The 19,716-nt window shown below is 57.5% G+C and overlaps 3 protein-coding genes across 3 annotated transcripts; 2 read left to right on the forward strand and 1 right to left on the reverse strand.

Moving 5' to 3' along the window:
- Nucleotides 1–4,591: 4,591 nt before the first annotated feature.
- On the forward strand, nt 4,592–9,579 carry MFRP (membrane frizzled-related protein; the record flags this gene model as incomplete). The annotated part of the gene is made up of 13 exons (XM_080816801.1): nt 4,592–4,645; nt 4,771–4,873; nt 5,000–5,113; nt 5,234–5,413; nt 5,572–5,785; nt 6,189–6,319; nt 6,448–6,573; nt 6,807–6,883; nt 7,191–7,339; nt 7,822–7,952; nt 8,100–8,231; nt 9,137–9,264; nt 9,355–9,579. The coding sequence occupies 13 exons, from the start codon at nt 4,592–4,594 to the stop codon at nt 9,577–9,579; spliced, it is 1,764 nt and encodes a 587-aa protein (XP_080672927.1).
- A 693-nt stretch (nt 9,580–10,272) lies between these two features.
- Nucleotides 10,273–12,175, forward strand: C1QTNF5 (C1q and TNF related 5). Its single transcript, XM_080816902.1, has 3 exons — nt 10,273–10,437; nt 10,707–10,963; nt 11,296–12,175. The coding sequence occupies exons 2-3, from the start codon at nt 10,750–10,752 to the stop codon at nt 11,811–11,813; spliced, it is 732 nt and encodes a 243-aa protein (XP_080673028.1). The 5' UTR covers nt 10,273–10,437; nt 10,707–10,749; the 3' UTR covers nt 11,814–12,175.
- Nucleotides 12,176–13,871: 1,696 nt separating this feature from the next.
- RNF26 (ring finger protein 26) lies at nt 13,872–16,648 on the reverse strand. Its single transcript, XM_080816937.1, has one exon. It carries the CDS (start codon nt 16,083–16,085, stop codon nt 14,781–14,783), a length of 1,305 nt encoding a protein of 434 aa, XP_080673063.1. The 5' UTR covers nt 16,086–16,648; the 3' UTR covers nt 13,872–14,780.
- Nucleotides 16,649–19,716: the final 3,068 nt, after the last annotated feature.

A 19,716-nucleotide genomic window follows, 5' to 3' on the forward strand; every position in this document is an offset into this window, starting at 1 on the left:
AGCATCCATCTCCCATATAAGCTCAACACCTTCTTCGCCCCTAAGAAATGCGTAACGAGCAGACACTTTTTACCGGAACCGTCCACGGTTTAACGGTTGTTGTGGCTCCCCAGTTCTCCTGACACCTGGGTGCCTCTACAGCCCTAGGACGCGCACCAGCAGAGGCTGGACATAACCAGGTTTGCTCTTGGAGCAGAGTGGCTGTACCAGGATGTGGAGAAACCAAGATTTGGCCCCTGATAAACAAGAGACTTCAATTTGCCTTATTAATACCTAGAAAGAGCTGCTTTGATGTTCAAGGTCTTGTTCTCCAAAGTACTTTTTTCTTCCTTTCTTTTTTTTTTTTTAAGATTTCATTTATTTATTTGACAGAGATCACAGTAGGTAGAGAGGCAGGCAGAAAGAGAGAGGGGAGGAAGCAGGCTCCCCGCTAAGCAGAGAGCCCGATGAGGGGCTCGATCCCAGACCCTGGGATCATGACCCAAGCCAAAGGCAGAGGCTTTAACCCACTGAGCCACCCAGGCGCCCCCAAAGTACTTTTTCCAAGGTTTAAACAGATTTAACCCTTTAAAGAGATTGCCTCTTTGGGGCACTCAGGGATTTGACCCCTTTGGTTTTATCTTTTAGCTCTTAGTCCTATCCAGGCTTTCCCTTTCTGCCGCTGATTTTAGAACTCCGGAAGCAGAAGCCTCTGCCAGTGGAGTATTTTATCGGGACTTTTCCTAGCTGCCTCCCTGCTCCAGACACTGAAAAACCAAGGCCCATCTATTCCATCTTTGAAGAGACAGCAGTGTCTGCTGTCAGACTCACATCATGGGCTGAGACAGTAGTGGGAGCATTGTTTCTGGGCATTTTCCAGAAGTGGGAAAAATAGTGACTCGAACCCTGGGACTTCTCCCTGGCCTGCCCTGGAAACGGCCTGACCCATGTAGTATTTTCAATGTAGATGATTTCCCCCAAAACCATAAGTCAACAGGATGGTCTTCGAAATGGAAACAGGTTTCTAGCAAAGTGGATGGGAGCCCCAGTGGTGTAACTTGCTGCACCTCTCCCTTGGCTAGTTTTTCCCTAGATGTGGACACCACCATTGCGTTCCTGTTGTCTTCCACAGGGGAGCAGAGGACTACAGGTAATGTCTGGGCTAGGGGTCCAGCCCGCTCTACCCTTGCTCCCCGTTCTCCCTTCTGTACTTAACCTGTGGCGCTTTCTCATTCCCATGGCAACAGGTCTCAGCACTACACAGATGCCAGACACAATCTGTCCCCATGTTTCTTTATCCACCAGCTTTGCCTCCTAGCAACTGGGATTTCTGCCCCCATTCTTTGCTTGCGTTCCAACAGGCCTCCCCCTGGGGAGGAAGGGGGGGCTCTCCCCCTGCAACTGCCCTTGTGTGACCCTGAGCAAGAACCTCCCTCTTTCTGGGCCTTGTGCCTCATCTGCATTAAGGAGACTGGACCTTGAAGTTTTCAGCTCAAGTGTCCTCCTAAGTCACTTCTCTAAATATGTACCTCCAAGTCCCAAGGGAGGGGGCCTTTTGTGCCTCTGGTTTCAGTTTTCGAGAGTTATTCTAACTTTTTTTTTAACAACCAGTGCTCAGAAAATACATATTTCTTTCCATAGAACTTTAGAGTCAGGACCAAAAAGATCACCTTGTCCACGTTCTCGTTTGGCCAGTGAGGACACAGCGCTAGAGAAGGCTGCCTCAAGCCCACTGGTTTGTCAATGGCAGGGGCAGGACGCTTCTCTTTCCATCTGAGTACTCTGAGTACTCCGCCTTTTGGGTGAATAATTGACAGCTTTTTGCAAGGTTTTCTGCAGCAAATTTTCCAACCTTGTCTCCTTTGGGAACTGAGCTGAACAGCAGTGTAGCAAGGAAACTCCAACACCATCCATCCACACACACCCAAAAGCAAAACCAGCACGATCTGTCACATACCTGGGCCCCAGCAGGATCTGGGCCGAGCATCTCTGAGGGCCCCGTCCTTCGTTGCTCTAGAGGCGGAAATGAGCACCCCAGGGAGCGGGAGGCAGCAGAGACTAGCATTTACAGTCGAAGCAAATTACTTAATTGCCCTGAGCCTGTTTCCTCCTCTGTAATCTGCACGTAACAATACCTACTCAGAGCTGTGTCTAAACATACTAGGTATTCAAGTGTCCATGTCCCACACACACACCCACATTTTCAGGACTGTGCCATCACCATCCACATTGTCTTAGTGGGTGATGCTCAGCCAACATTTGGTTCCCCTGTCCTCTCAGGATGCTCGTGCCATCTTCTCTCCTCCGAACAACATATATCAAAGGCTCAGGAATGCAAAATGTAGCACTGCCCAAACCAGAATTAGTGAAGCAGAACCACAGAAGGGACGATCCAAACCCAAGGGATGGGCATTTCTGATTGCCTGATACTTAGCGTGGCCTGCCTCTTGGAGATCACGGAAGGTTAGCTGGGATGGAGCTTCAGTCTTCCAGGCTCCTAGGGACTAGGGGAGATCCAGAAACCAGGGGATGAGGGTCAAGGCTAGGGGTGGCAGTGAACGAGGATAGGAGGACAACGACTGACAGATTTGGGTGGGGAAGAAGAGTCAGATCCTAAGACACTCCTCCGGTGCTGGCCCTGGGAACAAGGAGAAACAAGGCATTCTCCATGAGAGGACGAGCCCGGGGACTTGTCTTTAGCAGGAAGGTCACAGCATGTTCCAGGGACAATGAAGAGTCGGGCCTGGCTGAACTGGAAGTTTGAGCTAGAGAACTAGCAGGAGAGAAAGCTAGAGAGCCAGGAGTCCCAGAATGTTCCAGCCAAGCTCAGGCTGGCCTCTCCCTTCCTGGTGGCAGAAGAGCAACAGAGAGTCAAGGAGAGACAACGGTGTGTGGGGTCAGCATAGGGGAGTTACAGGAGTTACAGAGCCACGATGCTCTCAGGAATACAGGCGGGAGCCCGAGAGAGCTCAAAACCACTGGAGAGTCACCCTAAGTCCCCCTTGCCAAGAGGATGGCCACGGACAACAGCAAAGCCAGAGAGCAGCTTCCCACACAGCCTCTGGAAGACCGTGCTGTGTGCTCACAAATGAGAAGACAAATAATGTCTTAGTGTCATCATGGAAATACTTTTGACCTCTCAGACCCTCTAAAAGCAGTCCCCATCCAAGGACCCAAGGGGAAAAGGTTTGCCCCCCTATATACAAGCAACACAGGGCCCCCAAGGGATGAATGGAGAAGAATCTGGGGGTGCATTTTCTCCCGCGTACGAGGACAGCTGCGTGAGGATCAGAGAATCTGTCTCCTTTGTTTCTTCTCTCCCCTCTGGGTTCCTCACTGGTTCCCACTGTTGCCAACACGCACCGGCCCCAGTGGAGGCTGAAAGAGGTGTGTCCTCCAAAGCCGGCTTTTGGATTTCCCCAGCGCTAGATTCAGCTCGTGGCTCTGCACCACACCAGCTGTGTGACCCGGGGGAAGCCTCAGTGCCGTCATTTGTGACATGGTTATGCGACCTCGCAGTGTGGCCTGGGGAGGGAAACAACAGGTAAAGCCTCTTGCCCAGGGCCGACTATGTAACATTCTGCAAACGGTCCAGCCACAGAAAGGATGCTGCCTCCCTCGTCCCGCCCTGCCCGACTCCGCGCGAGCATGGCTAACACAAACCAGGTTAACAAGTCCTTTCTTTTCTCCCTGAGGACATCTGGGCCAGACTGGGTTTTTCCAGAGACAGTCGTCATGGAGGAAGAGGCATGAAGTGGTCTAGTTCACAGAGTGTGGGTTTTCTCTCCCGCAGCAGCAGATGGCACTAAAGGCCAGGATTCACAGCCCAGGGGGGCTGCCCCTGCCCACCCTGTATGAGGACTTGGCCCCTCTTCCTTCTCCTCTGCCCTTTCTTCGCAGGCTGAAGGGCCCGGGGCAGAGGCAGCCAGCGCCTCCAGCTCCCCTAGTCACATCAGCACGGACAGAAGCAGCCCGTGCATACCGTGGGCTTCCTGGACTGGCTTAGCTCCTGGTCCTGGCCACACCTGTATGCTCAAGGGGCCTCCCAAAGACTTGAGCTTGGCTACTGCCCCGGGCGCGGATGGGAGAGTAGCTGGTTTTGTCCAGACCCCTCAGGGTGCCTAGGCCTAAAGCTGCCAAACCCTCACACCCAGCTTCCAAGGCTCCTTCATGCCTGCGTGATCCCCCTTCCCTCCCAGCACCTGTCGGGTGCTCCCTTAATACTTTGGGTGAGGTGAGGAAAGGGGGTGTCCAGCTCTCCTGATCACACCCTCCGATCAGCACCTTGTTTCCTCTACTGGGTGTTCTCAATCACGACCTGTGCCTTTAAGGACTGTTGCCCTGAGCCAAGCTCTTGACCTTAGCATCCTCAGCTGAGTTGGATTAAGGAACCATTTCATGCCTTTGCGAATTCCTTCTGGCTGCTTCCTTCCCCAACACAGGGACGGAGTAGCCAGGCACCTGAACCAGTCGGCCAAGGGCAGCCTGGCAACCCCTTCCCGAAGGGAGCAGAAGCTGCCCCTCTGATAGGCAGTTTGGGATCAGGGAGTGAGCCCTTGGCGGCCTTGGGCGATCACAGGGACTCCCAGAAAGCCATGCAGAGCCTTGAGCCATGAAGGAATGCTCAGATGTCATCCTGTGTGTGGAGGCGACAGAACTGAGCAAGGTAAGGGTCACATAGGACTGCTCTCTCGAGACCCAGATCCCTGCCTAGGGCTGGCCATGTCCAGGGGCCATGCCAGCCCGGCAGTGCAGTCACTGGCCCTCAGCCCTCCAGTCTTTCCCTTCCAGACTGAGTTCTGCAATCCTGCTTTTGAGCCTGAATTGGGGCCACCTTGCCCTCCAGCAGCCTTCCGGGAGGATGCCAGCCGCAGCATCCCAGCTCCCCGGCATGGTAACCATCTCAGGGAGTGACCTGCATGGGGGCGGGGCGAGGTGGGGGACGGAGAAGCCCAGGAACCGAGAACAGTGTGAGGACTGCCCAGGGGGTTCTCAATGTCCCACTCCCCCCCACCCACAGGCCGGCGCTCCCGAGCGCTGCAGCCCGACTGCCGCTTCTCCTGGCTGTGCGTCCTCCTGCTGGCCGGCCTGCTACTCCTGCTGCTTGGGCTCCTGGTGGCCATCATTCTGGCCCGTGAGTACCTGGCCTTGCCTGGCAGGAGGGCTTGGGAATGAGATTCCATGAGCCATTCCATCCGTCACCTCTGGGGAACCGGCTCCTCTGAATCCCACTCCCCCATCTTCCCACCTGCAGAGTTGCAGGCTACACCCCTGTCTGGGGCCTCTTATCCGCCACTGCCTGCCCAAGGCCTGACCCCCAGTGGGACCACCCCCCCAACTCCCACCAGCCCTTCCACTACCACCACCTCTCCGGCATCTGGGAATCCCAAGGGACAGCTGGAGGAGGCAGGCGTGAGCCCCTCGCCCCAGCCCAGTGAGTACCCAGGGAAGATCTTTCTGGAGAAGAGCCCAAGATGGCAGGAGGACAGGGGCCGGGGGTGGGGGTGGGGGGGTAAGTGCAGGAAGGGGAACCTTGGAAATAAAACGGTCTCTCTCCTTTTGACCTCGGAACTCTAACCTTCTTCTCTGCAGCCTGTGGGGGCCTCCTTCCTGGCCCAAGGGGCTTCTTCAGCAGCCCCAATTACCCAGACCCTTACCCACCCAACGCCCACTGCGTGTGGCATATCCAGGTGGCGGCAGACCACGCGATACAGCTCAAGATTGAGGCGCTCAGCATGGAGAGTGTGGCCTCCTGTCTTTTCGATCGCTTGGAAATCTCCCCTGAGCCTGAAGGCCCCCTCCTCAGGTGGGTGCCCTTGCCCCCAGGAGATCTCACCCCTGCTCTGCGCCACTGTCCAGACGACAGAACCGGGGAGCAGCCATGGGAAAGGCTGGCCTGGGAGGAAAGCGAGAGACCTGACCTTGGGGCCCAGCTCTGCCTCCAGCTTGCTGCATGACCTTGGGGAGGTCACTGTCCCTCTCCGTCAGATGGAGCTCCCACCTCTGTTGCCCATGAATAGATGTCCACAAGGATGGATGGACATGGCTCTCAGGAAAGTCAGAGCTCCCTGGGAAAGGAAAGGACCCTTTTTGACCCCATCCTCCCCAGCTCAGGGCTTGAGGCAGGAGGACCACAGGGCCCAGGCAGCCTCCACTCTGGCTGTCCCTGAGCTCTGAGCCTCCATCACTCCCAACCTGGCTCCTTGCAGAGTGTGTGGGAGGGTGCCTCCCCCGACACTCAACACCAACGCCAGCCGCCTGCGGGTGGCCTTCGTCTCCGACAGCAGCGTGGAAGGATTTGGCTTCCATGCCTGGTACCAGGCTGTGGCTCCCGGCACTGGTGAGTGTTCCGCTACCCCACCTCTGGCCATGTCTCAAGCATCCACTTCCCTCCCCTCCAGACACTCCCAGCCCCAGCAAAAGGGTTGGAGACTCTGGGAGGTTCTGAATCCAGACTCCCCTCCCCAGGGAGCTGTGCTCCTGACGAGTTCCCCTGTGACCAGCTCCTCTGCCTGCTGCCTGACTCAGTGTGCGATGGTTTTGCCAACTGTGCTGATGGCAGCGATGAGACCAACTGCAGTGCCAAGTTCTTGGGTACGGGCCCCGCCAGGCTCAGGGTGGGTACTGTCTATGGGCATCCGACCCGGGTTCGCCCGGGACTCCCCAGCTCTGGCCCAGCCCCAGACTTGCCTGGATATTCTTCTGGCCCCAAAGCTGCTTCCTTGTGGGACTGGCCCAGGCTCTCCCCTGTGGTCCCCGCCCGGCCCGCGCCAGCGGGCCAAGGCCCAGATCCTGGCAGACTCCTGAGCCCCTCCTCCCCTCTGCAGGGTGCGGGGGGAATCTGACTGGGCTCCAGGGCACTTTCTCTGCCCCAGGCGACCTGCAGAGCTACCCTCACCAGCAGGTAAGGGAGTGGGACGGACACACACGGGTTCGTGTGACCTGGAACAGTGTCTGAGGTGCTGCCTGGCTCTTGGGAAGGTCAGAGTTCCAACAGGCAGCAAGGGGGCAGTCCTTAGTGCTTACTGGGTAGCCTGTAAGCACTTAGCGCCCACTGATAGCTCCACTGATGCGGAGAGCTTGGTGAGCCGCCCCCTCCCGCACCCTGCCCAGCCTGCTGCAGAGAGAAAACCCTTCTGGAGCCCTGCCTGGATGCCCAGAGCGGGATGGGAGAAGGAGCCCTGACCCCCTCCCTCCGTCCCCTCCCCTAGCTCTGCACCTGGCACATCTCAGCACCCGAGGGACACGGCCTAGAGCTGCGCTTCCACAACTTCAGCCTGCAAGCCCAGGATGAGTGCAAGCTGGACTACGTGGCCGTGTACGAGGCCAGCGGTGCGGGGGCCCTTGACCTCCTGGGCAGGTAGCTGCCCGAGCAGGAGCCCCGGAGAAACTCCATCCTCAACGGTGTGATGGTCAAGGCCTCCCGCAGATTCACCCTGCCCTCTCCCTGGTTGCCAGTTCCTTCTGTTCTAAGCCAGAGGTCTCTCTACCGTCACCCTAGGAAGAGGCTTGTCCTTCCTCAGCCCAAAGCCTTTGTTCAGCTTTGTCCTTGTGCAGAAGGTCATTTCCCTGTACCCTCCCTGCCCGGTTCTCCTGCCCCGTGCGGCCCACTCCCACTTCCCCTCAAACCCTCACCGGTGTTTCCCATCTCTGACTGGCTCAAGTTCAAGCAGTTTGCTTAATTCTTTGCCAACCGAATATGTGTCTTTCTCCCAAGCCGTAAATGTCATGTGTCCCACCCCCTCAGGCCCGCCCCTGAGCACCAGCTCGGAGGGAGGCCCAAGGGAACAGCCTGGGTGGGCCAAGGGCCCCCTGCCCAGGTGCTCTCTCTGCCTCGGGCAGGTTCTGCGGAGCAGAGCCTCCGCCTCGCCTCATCTCCTCGCACCAGCAGCTGGTGGTGCTCTTCAGGACAGACCGCGGCATCAGCACCGGGGGCTTCTCTGCCACCTACCGGGCCCTCAACGCCACCGAGAGTAGGTGCCCCGGGGGAGCGGGTGTGGACAGTGGAGGCACCTCTGGGAGAAAGAGGAAAGGCTCCAAAACCCCGGTCAGGGGACCGCGAAGGTAGTATGGGGGCACAGGCCTATCCCAGGGCACTGCTGTGCCTCCTATGCCTGCAGATCCCTGTGGCCCCAGCGAGTTCTCCTGCCGCAATGGAGGGTGTAAGAGTCTGCAGCGGACGTGCGACACATGGAGACGCTGCCCAGACAGTGGTGATGACAGCTGCAGCGGCCCCTTGTTCCCACCCCCAGGTGAGAAGCCCCCTCCCCCCAGAGCACTGTGGTGGGGAAGGGGAGGCCGGAGCAGGCTGGGGTCCCATTCATAGAAACCCCACTGGCACATTTCATCACAGTCCAGCTATGTCCTCCCCGATGGGGAGAGTCTGCAGAGTCCAGAGAGGGATTCTCCCCCTGGGGTGGCAACAGTACCTGACACCACCCCCAAGGGAAGTGGGGATCTGGGAGTCAATGATTGGGGCTTCAAGAAACAGCCCAGCCTGGTCACACAGAGAACCCCTCTGTACAGTCCACCTCGGAGAGGAAGGTGGGGGGCGCCTGGCTGGCTCAGTCAGTAAAGCATGTGACTCTTGATATTGGGGTCATGAGTTCAAGCCTCACATTGGGTGTGGAGCCTACTTTAAAAAAAAGAGGATGATAGGGGCGCCTGGGTGGCTCAGTGGGTTAAAGCCTCTGCCTTCGGCTCAGGTCATGATCCCAGGGTCCTGGGATCAAGCCTCGCATCGGGCTCTCTGCTCAGCGGGGAGCCTGCTTCCTCCTCTCTCTCTGCCTGCCTCTCTGTGATCTCCATCTGTCAAATAAATAAATAAAATCTTTAAAAAAAAAAAAAGAGGTTGATAAGGATGATGATGAAGAAGGCGAGAGCAGGGAAGTTCCTTCCAGATGCCCAGCAGTCCCTGACAATGTCAGTGCCCCGTGCTCCCGAGATCAGAGAGACTCTTACTGCATGATGCCCAGGGCTGATGAAGGATGTTTGGGCGGGCTCTTGAGGATAATGGGCACCCGTGATGAGGGCAAAGCATGTCTCCATGTTACCTCCTTTGAGTCCTACAACAACCCCCAAATGACCCAGAGAGAGCATTTAGGTGACTTGCCCCAGGTCGCCAGCCCGTGTACCCCGTCCTGTGATTCTCTTACAGAGCTGGCTTGTGAGCCCGTCCAGGTGGAGATGTGCACTGGCCTGAGCTACAACACCACGGCCTTCCCGAACATCTGGGTGGGCATGGCCACCCAGGAGGAGGTGGTGGAGATCCTCAGAGGTTATAAGGTGCTCTGGGCAAAGATTAGCAGGGACCCCCAGGAAGTGGAAGGAGCCTAGGGGGTGGGGTGCCTGAGGGCTGATTTCCTCCTTCCACAGATCCTGACAAGTCTGCCCTGCTACCAGAGTTTCCGGAGGCTTCTCTGTGGACTGCTTGTGCCCCACTGCACTCCCATAGGCAGCGTCCTTCCTCCCTGCCGCTCTGTCTGCCAGGAGGCTGAGCGCCAGTGCCAGTCTGGCCTGGCTCTACTGGGTACCCCCTGGCCTTTCAACTGCAACAGGCTGCCCGAGGCAGCTGGCCTGGAGGCCTGTGCCCAGCCCTGACCCCAGGCCAGGCCCCTGCCCCTCTGCCCGCCTGTCCACCTCTGCCGATCAGGCCGGGCAGGCATGGGACAAAGGAAGGAGGACCAGCCTTGGACTCTGGCCAACCTCTCTGGAGCCTCCCAGGGAGGGGAAGAGGAGTCCTCGGCAGGGCTAATGGCAGCTTCTCTGTCCTGTTCCTTGCCCCCAGCTCCACACGGTGCCATTAACTGTGAGGACCGCCTCACACCCAAACCTCTGACCCTGATTTCCAATCTCCTGCCTTCTCCTCTCCGGACATGTACTTTTTTAGGTTCTCCACCAGCTGCCTTCTGACTCTCTCATTTATTCAACAAAAAGTATTGAGTGCCTAGTAATGCAGCAGGCCCTGTTCTGAGTGCCGGGGATCCAGTTGTCCGTCTGCCTCTAGAACTCTCCCCCCTCGGTTTTCAGCTTCTGTTCACCCCCGACCACCACCACGAGTCTTGGCCTTGGTCTCTGTCACGACCCCATCTCTCCTTCCGGCCTTGGAGCAGTGGGTGCCCGGACTGTCTGTCGGAGTGTCTGTCGTGCACAGCTCTGCCTCCCTGTGCCCAGCTAAGACTCCCTCCGCCTCCTTTCTCCCCCAAACCTTGGTCGGCAGCCAGGCGACACCACGAGTTATTTCCCTATTTCCCGGCCGGGAGCTCTTGGCCCCTGAACAACTGGTTTCCTCTTGGAGTCTGGGAGGAGCAGAGCAGAGCCGGCAGGGAGTGAACCCGGACCAGGGGGACGCCGAGGGCAGGGGACGCCTGGAGGGGGAGAGGCACAGGGGCGGGGCAGGGGTCAGCTGGAGGGTCCGAAGTAGCAAGCGCCCCAAGGAGGCCCCGGAGACGGGAGGGGGTGAGTGTGGTGGAGGGCGGGAGAGGGGTGGGGACGGGAGGGCCACGGGGTGGAGTGGGGTGAGGGGAGCGGCCGGCTTCTCCTGTCCCCCCACCTCCGGCTCCCTCCGGGTCCTCGGCTCTGGGGGAAGCCCCTCCTTCGTCCCCCCGCGGCCGCTCAGCCTCAGGCCCGTGGCAGTGGGGTGGGGACCCACCCGGCCGCCTCGGGGGCGGGGAGAGAGGCCGGTGCCGGGATTCTGGGTCCCGACTCCCGTCCCGCCTGGCCCGCAGACTTTGAGAGGACCCCGGCGGCCGGAGTCCCCGTGCCAGCGCCATGAGGCCGCTCGTCGCCCTGCTGCTCCTGGGTCTGGCGGCCGGCTCGCCCCCGCTGGACGACAACAAGATCCCCAGCCTGTGCCCGGGGCACCCCGGCCTTCCCGGCACGCCGGGCCACCACGGCAGCCAGGGCCTGCCCGGCCGCGACGGCCGCGACGGCCGCGACGGCGCGCCCGGGGCTCCGGGAGAGAAAGGCGAGGGTGGGAGTCCGGGTAAGAAGGCGACGGGGTCGCCGTCCACCGGGCGGTCCGCGCTCGCAGGGCCGAGGGCCGGGGCTCCGGGTCCCGCCAGGGGGCGCCGCCGGGCTCAGAAAACGGGGCGCGGGGAGGGTGACGCAGCGCGTGGGGCCGCTGCTCCGGGGACCCTCTCCTGCGGGCGGTGGGGCCCCGGGGAGCTGGCGGCAGTGTGGCCCTCGCTCAGGAGGCGGCGTCCGGGAGCCCCAGGCAGGGTGGGGAGGGTGCTGAGCGGCGCCCCCGGCTACGGAGTGGGGTTGGAGGGGGCACTGCTGCCACACTCGTCCTAACCGCGCCCCGCACTCCCGCAGGACTGCCGGGGCCCCGAGGGGAGCCCGGGCCGCGAGGAGAGGCCGGACCCGTGGGAGCCACCGGGCCTGCAGGCGAGTGCTCTGTGCCTCCGCGCTCCGCCTTCAGCGCCAAGCGCTCCGAGAGCCGGGTGCCTCCGCCGTCGGACGCGCCCCTACCCTTCGACCGCGTGCTGGTGAACGAGCAGGGACATTACGACGCCACCACCGGCAAGTTCACCTGCCAGGTGCCCGGGGTCTACTACTTCGCGGTCCACGCCACTGTCTACCGGGCTAGCCTGCAGTTCGATCTGGTCAAGAATGGCGTGTCCATCGCCTCTTTCTTCCAGTTTTTTGGGGGGTGGCCCAAACCAGCCTCGCTCTCCGGGGGCGCCATGGTAAGGCTGGAGCCAGAGGACCAGGTGTGGGTGCAGGTGGGCGTGGGCGATTACATTGGCATCTATGCCAGCATCAAGACAGACAGCACCTTCTCGGGGTTTCTGGTGTATTCTGACTGGCACAACTCCCCTGTCTTTGCTTGACACCCATTGGAAAGTGAGCTCAAGCTCTCTCACTCCTGGGAAGGAGGTTATGACACTGACAGCCACATCATCTGGGAGGGCTGGCCCCCCCCTTGGGATGTTGTGAAGGACTCCGTCCTGCTGCTGGCAGAACACGGGGACAGAGGCTGTCTGAGATCAGGGCCGGCAGTGTGGAGCATTGACTGGATTTCTGCCCAAAACCAAAGGAGCGCTCTGTGCTGGCAGGTGTGGGTCCCCCAGTTGCTCTGGCCCAGGACCCCAGAGGTGGGGTGCCCTCTTCCTGGTGCGCTGCTTCTCTGGGTTCTCCCTTGTCCGTCCTATTCCTGGGCCCTTTTCTCAGAGATTATTCAATAAAGCAAACGAAACAAAACAAAAACAACCTAGTGGCTCAGCCTTTCTTCATTGTGGTGGGGATGCCCTGGTGATGAGGATGGGGAGGAGAGAGGGAGTGATGGGGAAGATGTGCAGGGTGGTGCCCAGACAGAAGGAAGGGCTCTTGGGCTGGATGAGCCATGGGACAGGAGATACAGGGCCAGATGAATGAGAAGCTGTCCTCTGAGTTGTGTTGGTTGTGAACAGGAGTGCTTGGCTGGAGAGGGTGCCCTTCTGGCATGGGGCTCTGGCCAGCTTTTTCTGACTCAAAGATGTCATATGAACTGGGCGGGGGCTACCTTCGCCACACACACCCCTACCCTGATCAACAAAAAGGATCCCCGTGTGCATCTGTGACCGCTCTGGCTGCTTGCCTGGTCTCTAGATGACTGGAAAGCTATTTCTCTGTCCCCCCACGCCACGGAAGTGGTGTGTTCCTGGGCGGCTAGAGAGAAGTAGTTTCTGAGCTGACCACAAGAGGGCGTCCCAACTCCAGAATGCAGCGATGATCCTGGAGCGCTTGAGCTCAAGGCTGCTAGGGTAGTTAGGGAGAGGACGGCTATTGAGGTCTGCCAATGTAATTCCAGATGGGGGTACAGGAAAAGGGGGTCCTTTGCTCCCAGCTCAGGAAGTTTATCTTCTCTCATAAAATGTTTATCCTCACATTAAACAGAGACTGGAAGGAGCGGAGCTTCCCCTTGCTCACCTCCCTCTCTAGGGCTTGGGGGAGGGGGAGAAAAGCCCTCCCCAGGCCTCCCAGCTCCAAGATGGATGTGGTGAAACCGCCCCCGCCCCCCACCGCGCTGGGCATAGCCTGGGTGGGCCGCGCCACTAAGTCTGAGGGTAGCCACAAAGCCCCTTCAAGGTTCCCCTCCTCTGACCTTCAGAAGCCAGCCCCAGCCCCACCCCCATTCCAATGACTAACAAGCCAGGGCTTGCCAGACCCACAATCAGTTCAGCCTCTCAACCCCAGAGAATGTGGAGGGGCCTCTTCTCAGTTTCTTTCTAACCTACCCTTCCTCCATACCCCCTCCACCCCCCCCAGCCCCGCCACCCCTCCTCCACCAACCACCCAACAGCTTCCAGAAGGCTGCCCTAGCATTATGCTCCTAGATTTAACATACAATTATGCGGGAGTGTCCCCCCTCCCTCTTGCTGGGCCTGTGAGGGCAGATATGCACATGGGGACTGGGATTGGGTCCTGGACTTCAGCTCCCAGCTCTCCGCCAGGAGGCCTCACAGCCCCACTCCAGCCCAAGGGACACAAAGACAAGCACCAGGCTCCTCCAGGGACTGGGCGGTAGACTGGAGTCCAGGCAGCAGGAACCCCGAATTCCCTCCTGGGAAGAGCGGCACTAGAGAAGCTGGGAAGCCAACTCAAGGCATGAGAATGTTCACACGCCTCTCTACCAGGGCTTCATTCTGGCAAGAGTAAAAAAGACTGGGAGGACTTTCCAAAAGCCAGGTATGTGAGGGCACAAATTGGAGGCGGTAGAAGCTAATCCAGCAACACCTGGCATGGGCTCTCTCCAAGGCACAGTCCTCACATCCTCTCTTATCTCCTCCCCCACCAGGTCCCCTACAGACCACAGTGACTCCAGCAGGACTGAAAGACACTGCTGCAGTCTCAGTTACCCTGACCAACTGGTCACCCCTGTAAGGATGCACACAGAGGCCATCAGAGCTGTCAAGAGAAATTTATTCACCAGAAATTGGGTCAGACAGACCCATCAGGGAGCTGCATACTCCTAGGTTGGCCCCTTCCATATTTGGACCCTAGTGAAATGTGCAGTCTGCCCTCCCCAGTGCCAGGGAGAGACAAACAGAAGGGGAATGCCATTGTTCTCTGTGATGTGGGGAGTGAAAGGGGTAGGAGTAGAAATCTGGTTATCCCTTCTGAGGCTCCCAGTGGAGCTGGGGTGCCAGAGGGTAACATGGTCCCAAAGCCGGGTGCAGACACCCACCCCCCCCAAGGGGTAAACTCTTGATCCTAGCTGTTGGATCAGGTTGGGAGGGAGCCTCATAAGATCAAGATAGGCAGAAGTGGTCACGCTAAGTGCACCTGAGAGATACTATCCCCAAGGCCTACCAGTGCACAGGTGCTCTGGCTGAAAGCAAAGGTTCAAGTTCATTCCAAGGCCCTTGCGTTACCAAAACATCCGAAGGACAGTGATGTGTTGTGGCTGCAGAAGCTGGGGAGGAAATGGGGAGGGGTCAGGGAGAGGACCTGCAAATCCCCAACAGAAACACCAGATGTAGAAGGGGAGCCCCAGAGGTTGGCATCTGGATGGGCCCTGGCAAGCTGGAGGGGGTTCCACAGCAGTCTCAGGGCCTTGCATAGTGACACACTCACCACCTCTGGCATCACACAGGGGCGCACTGGGTGAGAAAAAGCTGTTACCCTGCCCCACCCAGCTCACAGTCTTCCAGAGTAGCCTATCTCAATGTCCTGGACGTATGGCTTGGAGGCTTGGCGTGACGGCCATGGGGGCAGGAGGGAATTCAGGCCAGGAACCAAGAGGTCAGGTGTGAAAGCTGTCCTAGCGCAGGTGGCTTCATGGAGCACGGCAGAGTGGGCAGGCAGGGAAGGAGTCTTCAGAGGTAGACATTGAGGGTCTGCAGAATGCCCCGGCGGCAGAGGGGGCAGTTGCGGTGATAGACGGGGTGGCGCATGAGGATCTCAGTACAAGCCTGGCACAGGCACAGGTGCCGACAGGGCAGAAGCAGCACCGTCTTGCTCTGGTCCTGGCAGATGACACACTTCTTCCGCTCCTCCTGCTCCTTGAGCAACTTCCATGGGTCTTGCCCTGCTACAGACTCCTCCTCGTTGAGCCTCTCCCGGCCTCGGGCAGCTGTTGCTCTGGCCGTCCTGACCTCTTCTGCCTCTTCTGCCTCTGATCTGGGCCCTACTTCGGGAAGAATGTCCTGTCGCCAGGTCCTGGCTGAGGGCACCCTCCTAGGGCCACCCTGAGGGGCCCCAGGAGCCCCTCCCCGGTTTGGCCAGGTGGCCAGCTGCAGGCTGCGGCTCCAGACTCGGCGCCAGGCCTCCAAGTCCAGTGCTAGGCGAGACAGCCGCACGACATCCTCTCGGAGCCGGTGGTAGGACGGCCCGGCATGGAGCTGACTGAGTGCCCGGGTGGCCAGTCTCAGGGTGAGGTCCGGGTGCAACACGGTCACCATCACTGCCAGCACGCAAGCCAGCAGCACCAGGCCGGTGACGTTGACAAGCACGAAGCTGGCCAGGAGACGGGCAGCTGATGCTAGGAGCTCCAGTGCTAGCTGGCAGGGGGTCCAGAGGAGGATGGCCATGGCCACGGCACTGCTGGAAATGTGGGCTAGGAAGGCAGCTACAACGTCCGTCATCCTCCACAGCGGCCCCATCACTGCATCCCACAGGGCCAGCATCAGGGAGAAAAAGTTCTGAGTGCCAATGAGGCAGATGTTCACCAGGCTGTTGATCACGTAGGCCACCAGGCTCATGGCAATGGCACAGATGTCACAGGCCTGGCGCAGCAAAGCATGGCCATTGGAGACCACATTGAGGACACTCCGGTGCAGTATCTCCCGGCTCCTCAGTGCCCCGTGAGAGGCCAGGTGCCCCAGGAGCTTTAAGCTCTCCAGGCCAGAGCAGCAGCTGTACAGCAGGGTACATAAGGCCTGCAACCCCCCAAAGGTGAACCGGACCAAGGCTTCAATCAAGGCCAGCAATGAAAGCAGGACTCCGCGGCCCAAGTGCAAAAGACTAGTCAGTACCGTGTGTGGCAGGTTGTAGATGAAGGCCAGGAGCCAGGCCAGGGAAGCCAGGAGGGAGGACACCAGCAGGAAGTTGAGGTCCAACACCAAGGTCAGCAGGTCCAGCACAAGGCCCACCCCATTCACTATCAGGTACACAGCCTCCATGATAGGGCTGTGGAGGTTAATCCAAAAGGAAGTCTGGCTCCAGGTTGAGGAGGGTGTCAAGGCTGATAATATTGGGGGCGTCGGGGATTAATTTGGAAGGGAAGTGAGCAGTCTCCAAGCCAGGGAGAACCAAGAATCTGAGGAAGAAGTGGGTTAGAGCGGGGTGGAGTCTCACTGGAGGGAAAGGGGGCCAGGAGCCGGTCCAGGAGTCCCGGTTTTGAAGGCGGGCTGTCTGGGAAGGAAGAGGTCAAACATCTCTAAAGTGGAGGTAAGCCCGGGCTGGAGGAGAGAGCTCAGCTTTGGAGGCCTGGTGGTGGCGAACCACGACCGGGCAGTGGGTCAGACCGAGAGGAGACCGGGAACGGATGGTTTCGGGCCGGGGCCGGGTGGGGGCGGCGCAGGCTGGGCGCGGGCTCGCGGTCCAGCTACGCAGGTACCCCTGTCCCCGCCCGGCCCCCGTCCTCTGGGCTCGCGGCGCTTTGCGTCCAAAGGGGTAGTGGGAAAGGGAGTCAGCCTCAGCAAACCCCAAACGCGGCCTCTATTCCGCTGGGCGCCGCCATCTTGTGTGCGAAGGGGTGGGGCAAAAATCGTGACGAGAAGGGCGGGACGATGAGCTCCGGCCAATCATTGAGAAGGAACCGCAGAAAACATCGAGCACTCATTGGTCCGTTTGAACCGCGCCCAAACGTATTTACTCTCTCCAAAGGGAAGGACGGAGACAGATTGAAATCCCCGCCCCCTTGAGGCGGTGATTGGTCAGTTGCCGCGCAGAAGCCGACTAGGCCCTCCTCCTAGCCCCGCCCCAAACAGCAGGAGTTTGGACTGGGCCAAATGCCGGTGCTGTTCTTTCTCCTGGCCCCGGGTCGTGAACTTTTTAGGTGACAGTCGCAGGTTACTGCCTCTGAGCTGGGCTCCGGGATTGCACCGCCTCCACACCCTCCACAGACTTCTGTCTATCCATTCGTCCTCTTCCGTTCATTCATTTAGTCTATTATTTATTGAGTTACTGCAGATATGTTGGGGATACAAAAAATGTTTCAGAGGGTGTGCCCTCAAGCCGGTCACAAGGGGAAGCACATTGTCACAGGGGATTCCTAAGATGCTGTTCCAGACTGTTTCCTTCACCGTCATCAGCTTTTCTCGGCATCTTCAGGAGATTATCTCATTGTCATTATGACAAGGAGCCCGCAGACCAGAAATAGCTCACCCTCCTTCACTAGTCCCTATTAATTTGTTTACTTGAACATTGTAGTTCCATATCTACCCCTGGGTGGCTCTAGATTCCTCAGTAAGTTATCTTTTTCTTTAATATTCAAAATATATTTGAGACCCCATCCCAAATCTGCTGGGAAACCTGGTGTTCTCTACTAATGCCAAGGATACCTGAGGATCTCATCCTTCCCCTTTGTTTCAATTTCCCGCTTGCTTCAACGCTTCATCTCCATCCTGGCCTGGACTCCCCCATTTCACCCACCTAACCCCAGACACTACCTTAATCCCTCACCCCCCAAAGCCCCACTGATAGGAAGCTGAGTTATGCAGCAAGCCTTTACTGAGATGTGGCAGTCCCACCAGGGGCGACAGCACAGTGCAGAGCAAGGACTGCAGTTTCTTTCTTTCTTTTTTTTTTTTTAAGTTTATTTATTTTTTTGACAGAGATCACAAGCAGGCAGAGAGGCAGGCAGAGAGAGTGGGGGAAGCAGGTTCCCTGCTGAGCAGAGATCCCGATGTGGGGCTCGATCCTAGTACCCTGAGATCATGACTTGAGCCAAAGGCAGAGGCTTAACCCACTGAGCCACCCAGGTGCCCCAAGGACTGCAGTTTCTAAAACTCCACTGGTTTTGCCCCAGCCTCTCTCTCACACCTGTCAGGCCCCAACTTAATATTTTCTCTGATATGTGTTTTTCCTTCCTCTTCCTCTTCCTCTTGGGTTTTCCCCTCCCTTTTTGTAGCCATCAGACTCCCAACTTCCTATTTTGTTATATGATTTTACAGTATACTCTGTCTCTACCCCCAAGCCAAGTTAAGCTCTAACCACAAAATGCTAATCTCTCTAAACAAAGGAGAATAATGTAAGGATTTGTATTAGCCTCCTGCTCAGGGCATGGTCTGTTTCTGTTATTGATGCTGACGCCTTTATTGTCCAACTGTGCCTTTTCCCCCAGTTTCAAATCTCGGCGAATACACCCACCTCTCCTTCAAGATATTTGGTCTCCCCACCTGTAACCTGTCCTCTTCAGAAATGTTAGATGTTCAGTGAACACCTCCTGGGTTCCTAGTCTGTCTTCCTGCAGCACTTCCTATCAGTGGCCACTTCCTCGACCCAGGGCCCCTGGACATTATCCTCTCCTGTATTCTTTCTTGGCCCCTCTCTACTCTCTACATGACGATTTCTGAATCTGTGCCTTCAGCCCAACTCTTGAAAAGTTTAGGTTGCAACCGTTTCCTGGACACAGACAGCGCCTGGATATCGCACTGGAGCTTCAAACTCAACATGTCCAGGGGCACCTGGGTGGCTCAGTCGGTTAAACGTCTGCGTTGGGCTGGGATCGTGATCTCAGGTCCTGGGATTGAAACTCTCATGGGGCTCCCTGCTCCGTAGGAAAAATGCTTCTTCCTCTCCCTCTGCCTGTGGCCACTGCACCCCCTGCCGCTTGTGCTTTCCCTCTGTCAAATAAATATGTAAGAATCTTTAAAAAAAAATTTTTTTTTAGAAAACAAACCGACTCAACATGTCCAAAATCAAACTCAGAAAACTTGCTGTGCCTACACTGTGTGCAATTAACCAGCCAGCTTTCCACAGCAAGAAAGACCTTCTTGAAATGGGCAGGATCCTCTAAAATAGTATTTCTATTAGTTTGAGACCAAAGCCTCCCCTCTGAGTGATCTGAGGCTCACCGAAGCCACTTTGAATGAGCTATAACTTTGACATCCAGCCACACAGCTGTGGGCAGGCAGAGGTGATGTGGGGCCACAATTCTTGTGACAAATGATTTGCTGTCTTACAAAATGCTCTTCATTCTTTTTTTTTTTTAGATTTTTAAAAAAATTTATTTATTTGACAGACAGATCACAAGTAGGCAGAGAGGCAGGCAGAGAGAGGGGAGGAAGCAGGCTCACTGCTGAGCAGAGAGCCCAATGCAGGGCTCGATCCCAGGACCCTGGGACCACGACCCGAGCCAAAGGCAGAGGCTTTAACCCACTGAGCCACCCAGGCACCCCAGTGCTCTTCATTCTTAAGCTGAGAAGGACCATGTGAACACAATGCAAAAGAAGCACTGGGATGACACCCCCTTTGAAAAAGCCAACATACTTCCCCATGCTGCAGGATTATAAACCAACCATTCCCCTTGAGTTGACCATGGAAATGGGGGTTGGCCTTGGAGTCAAGTGGTATCGCTACTAACTTGGTAACATGTCTTTCTCCTCCAGGACTGTGTTTCAGGTAAGAGCCTCTTCAAACCCACAGTTGCCAAAGCAGGGGTCATCATCTATTCGGAGGCTGGAGAGAGAAGATGAGAATGTTGTTGGAAAAGAGCCGACACCAACTGACAGTAAGGAAGAAGTTCAAGATGCTTACTAGTGTGAGTTGCAGTGATGGAGAAGAAGGTCTGCAGCCAGTTCCTAAGAA

The sequence above is a fragment of the Martes martes genome (genome assembly GCF_963455335.1).
Source record: "Martes martes genome assembly, chromosome: 10".
Classification (NCBI taxonomy): domain Eukaryota; kingdom Metazoa; phylum Chordata; class Mammalia; order Carnivora; family Mustelidae; genus Martes; species Martes martes.

What these genes read in the sequence shown, in the direction of transcription:
- C1QTNF5 (XM_080816902.1), top strand. Translation starts at nt 10,750, where the DNA reads ATGAGGCCGCTCGTCGCCCTGCTGCTCCTGGGTCTGGCGGCCGGCTCG. An exon ending in AGGCGAGGGTGGGAGTCCGG is followed by an intron (nt 10,964 to 11,295) that starts GTAAGAAGGCGA and finishes GCACTCCCGCAG; the next exon opens with GACTGCCGGGGCCCCGAGGG.
- RNF26 (XM_080816937.1), bottom strand. Translation starts at nt 16,085, where the DNA reads ATGGAGGCTGTGTACCTGATAGTGAATGGGGTGGGCCTTGTGCTGGAC.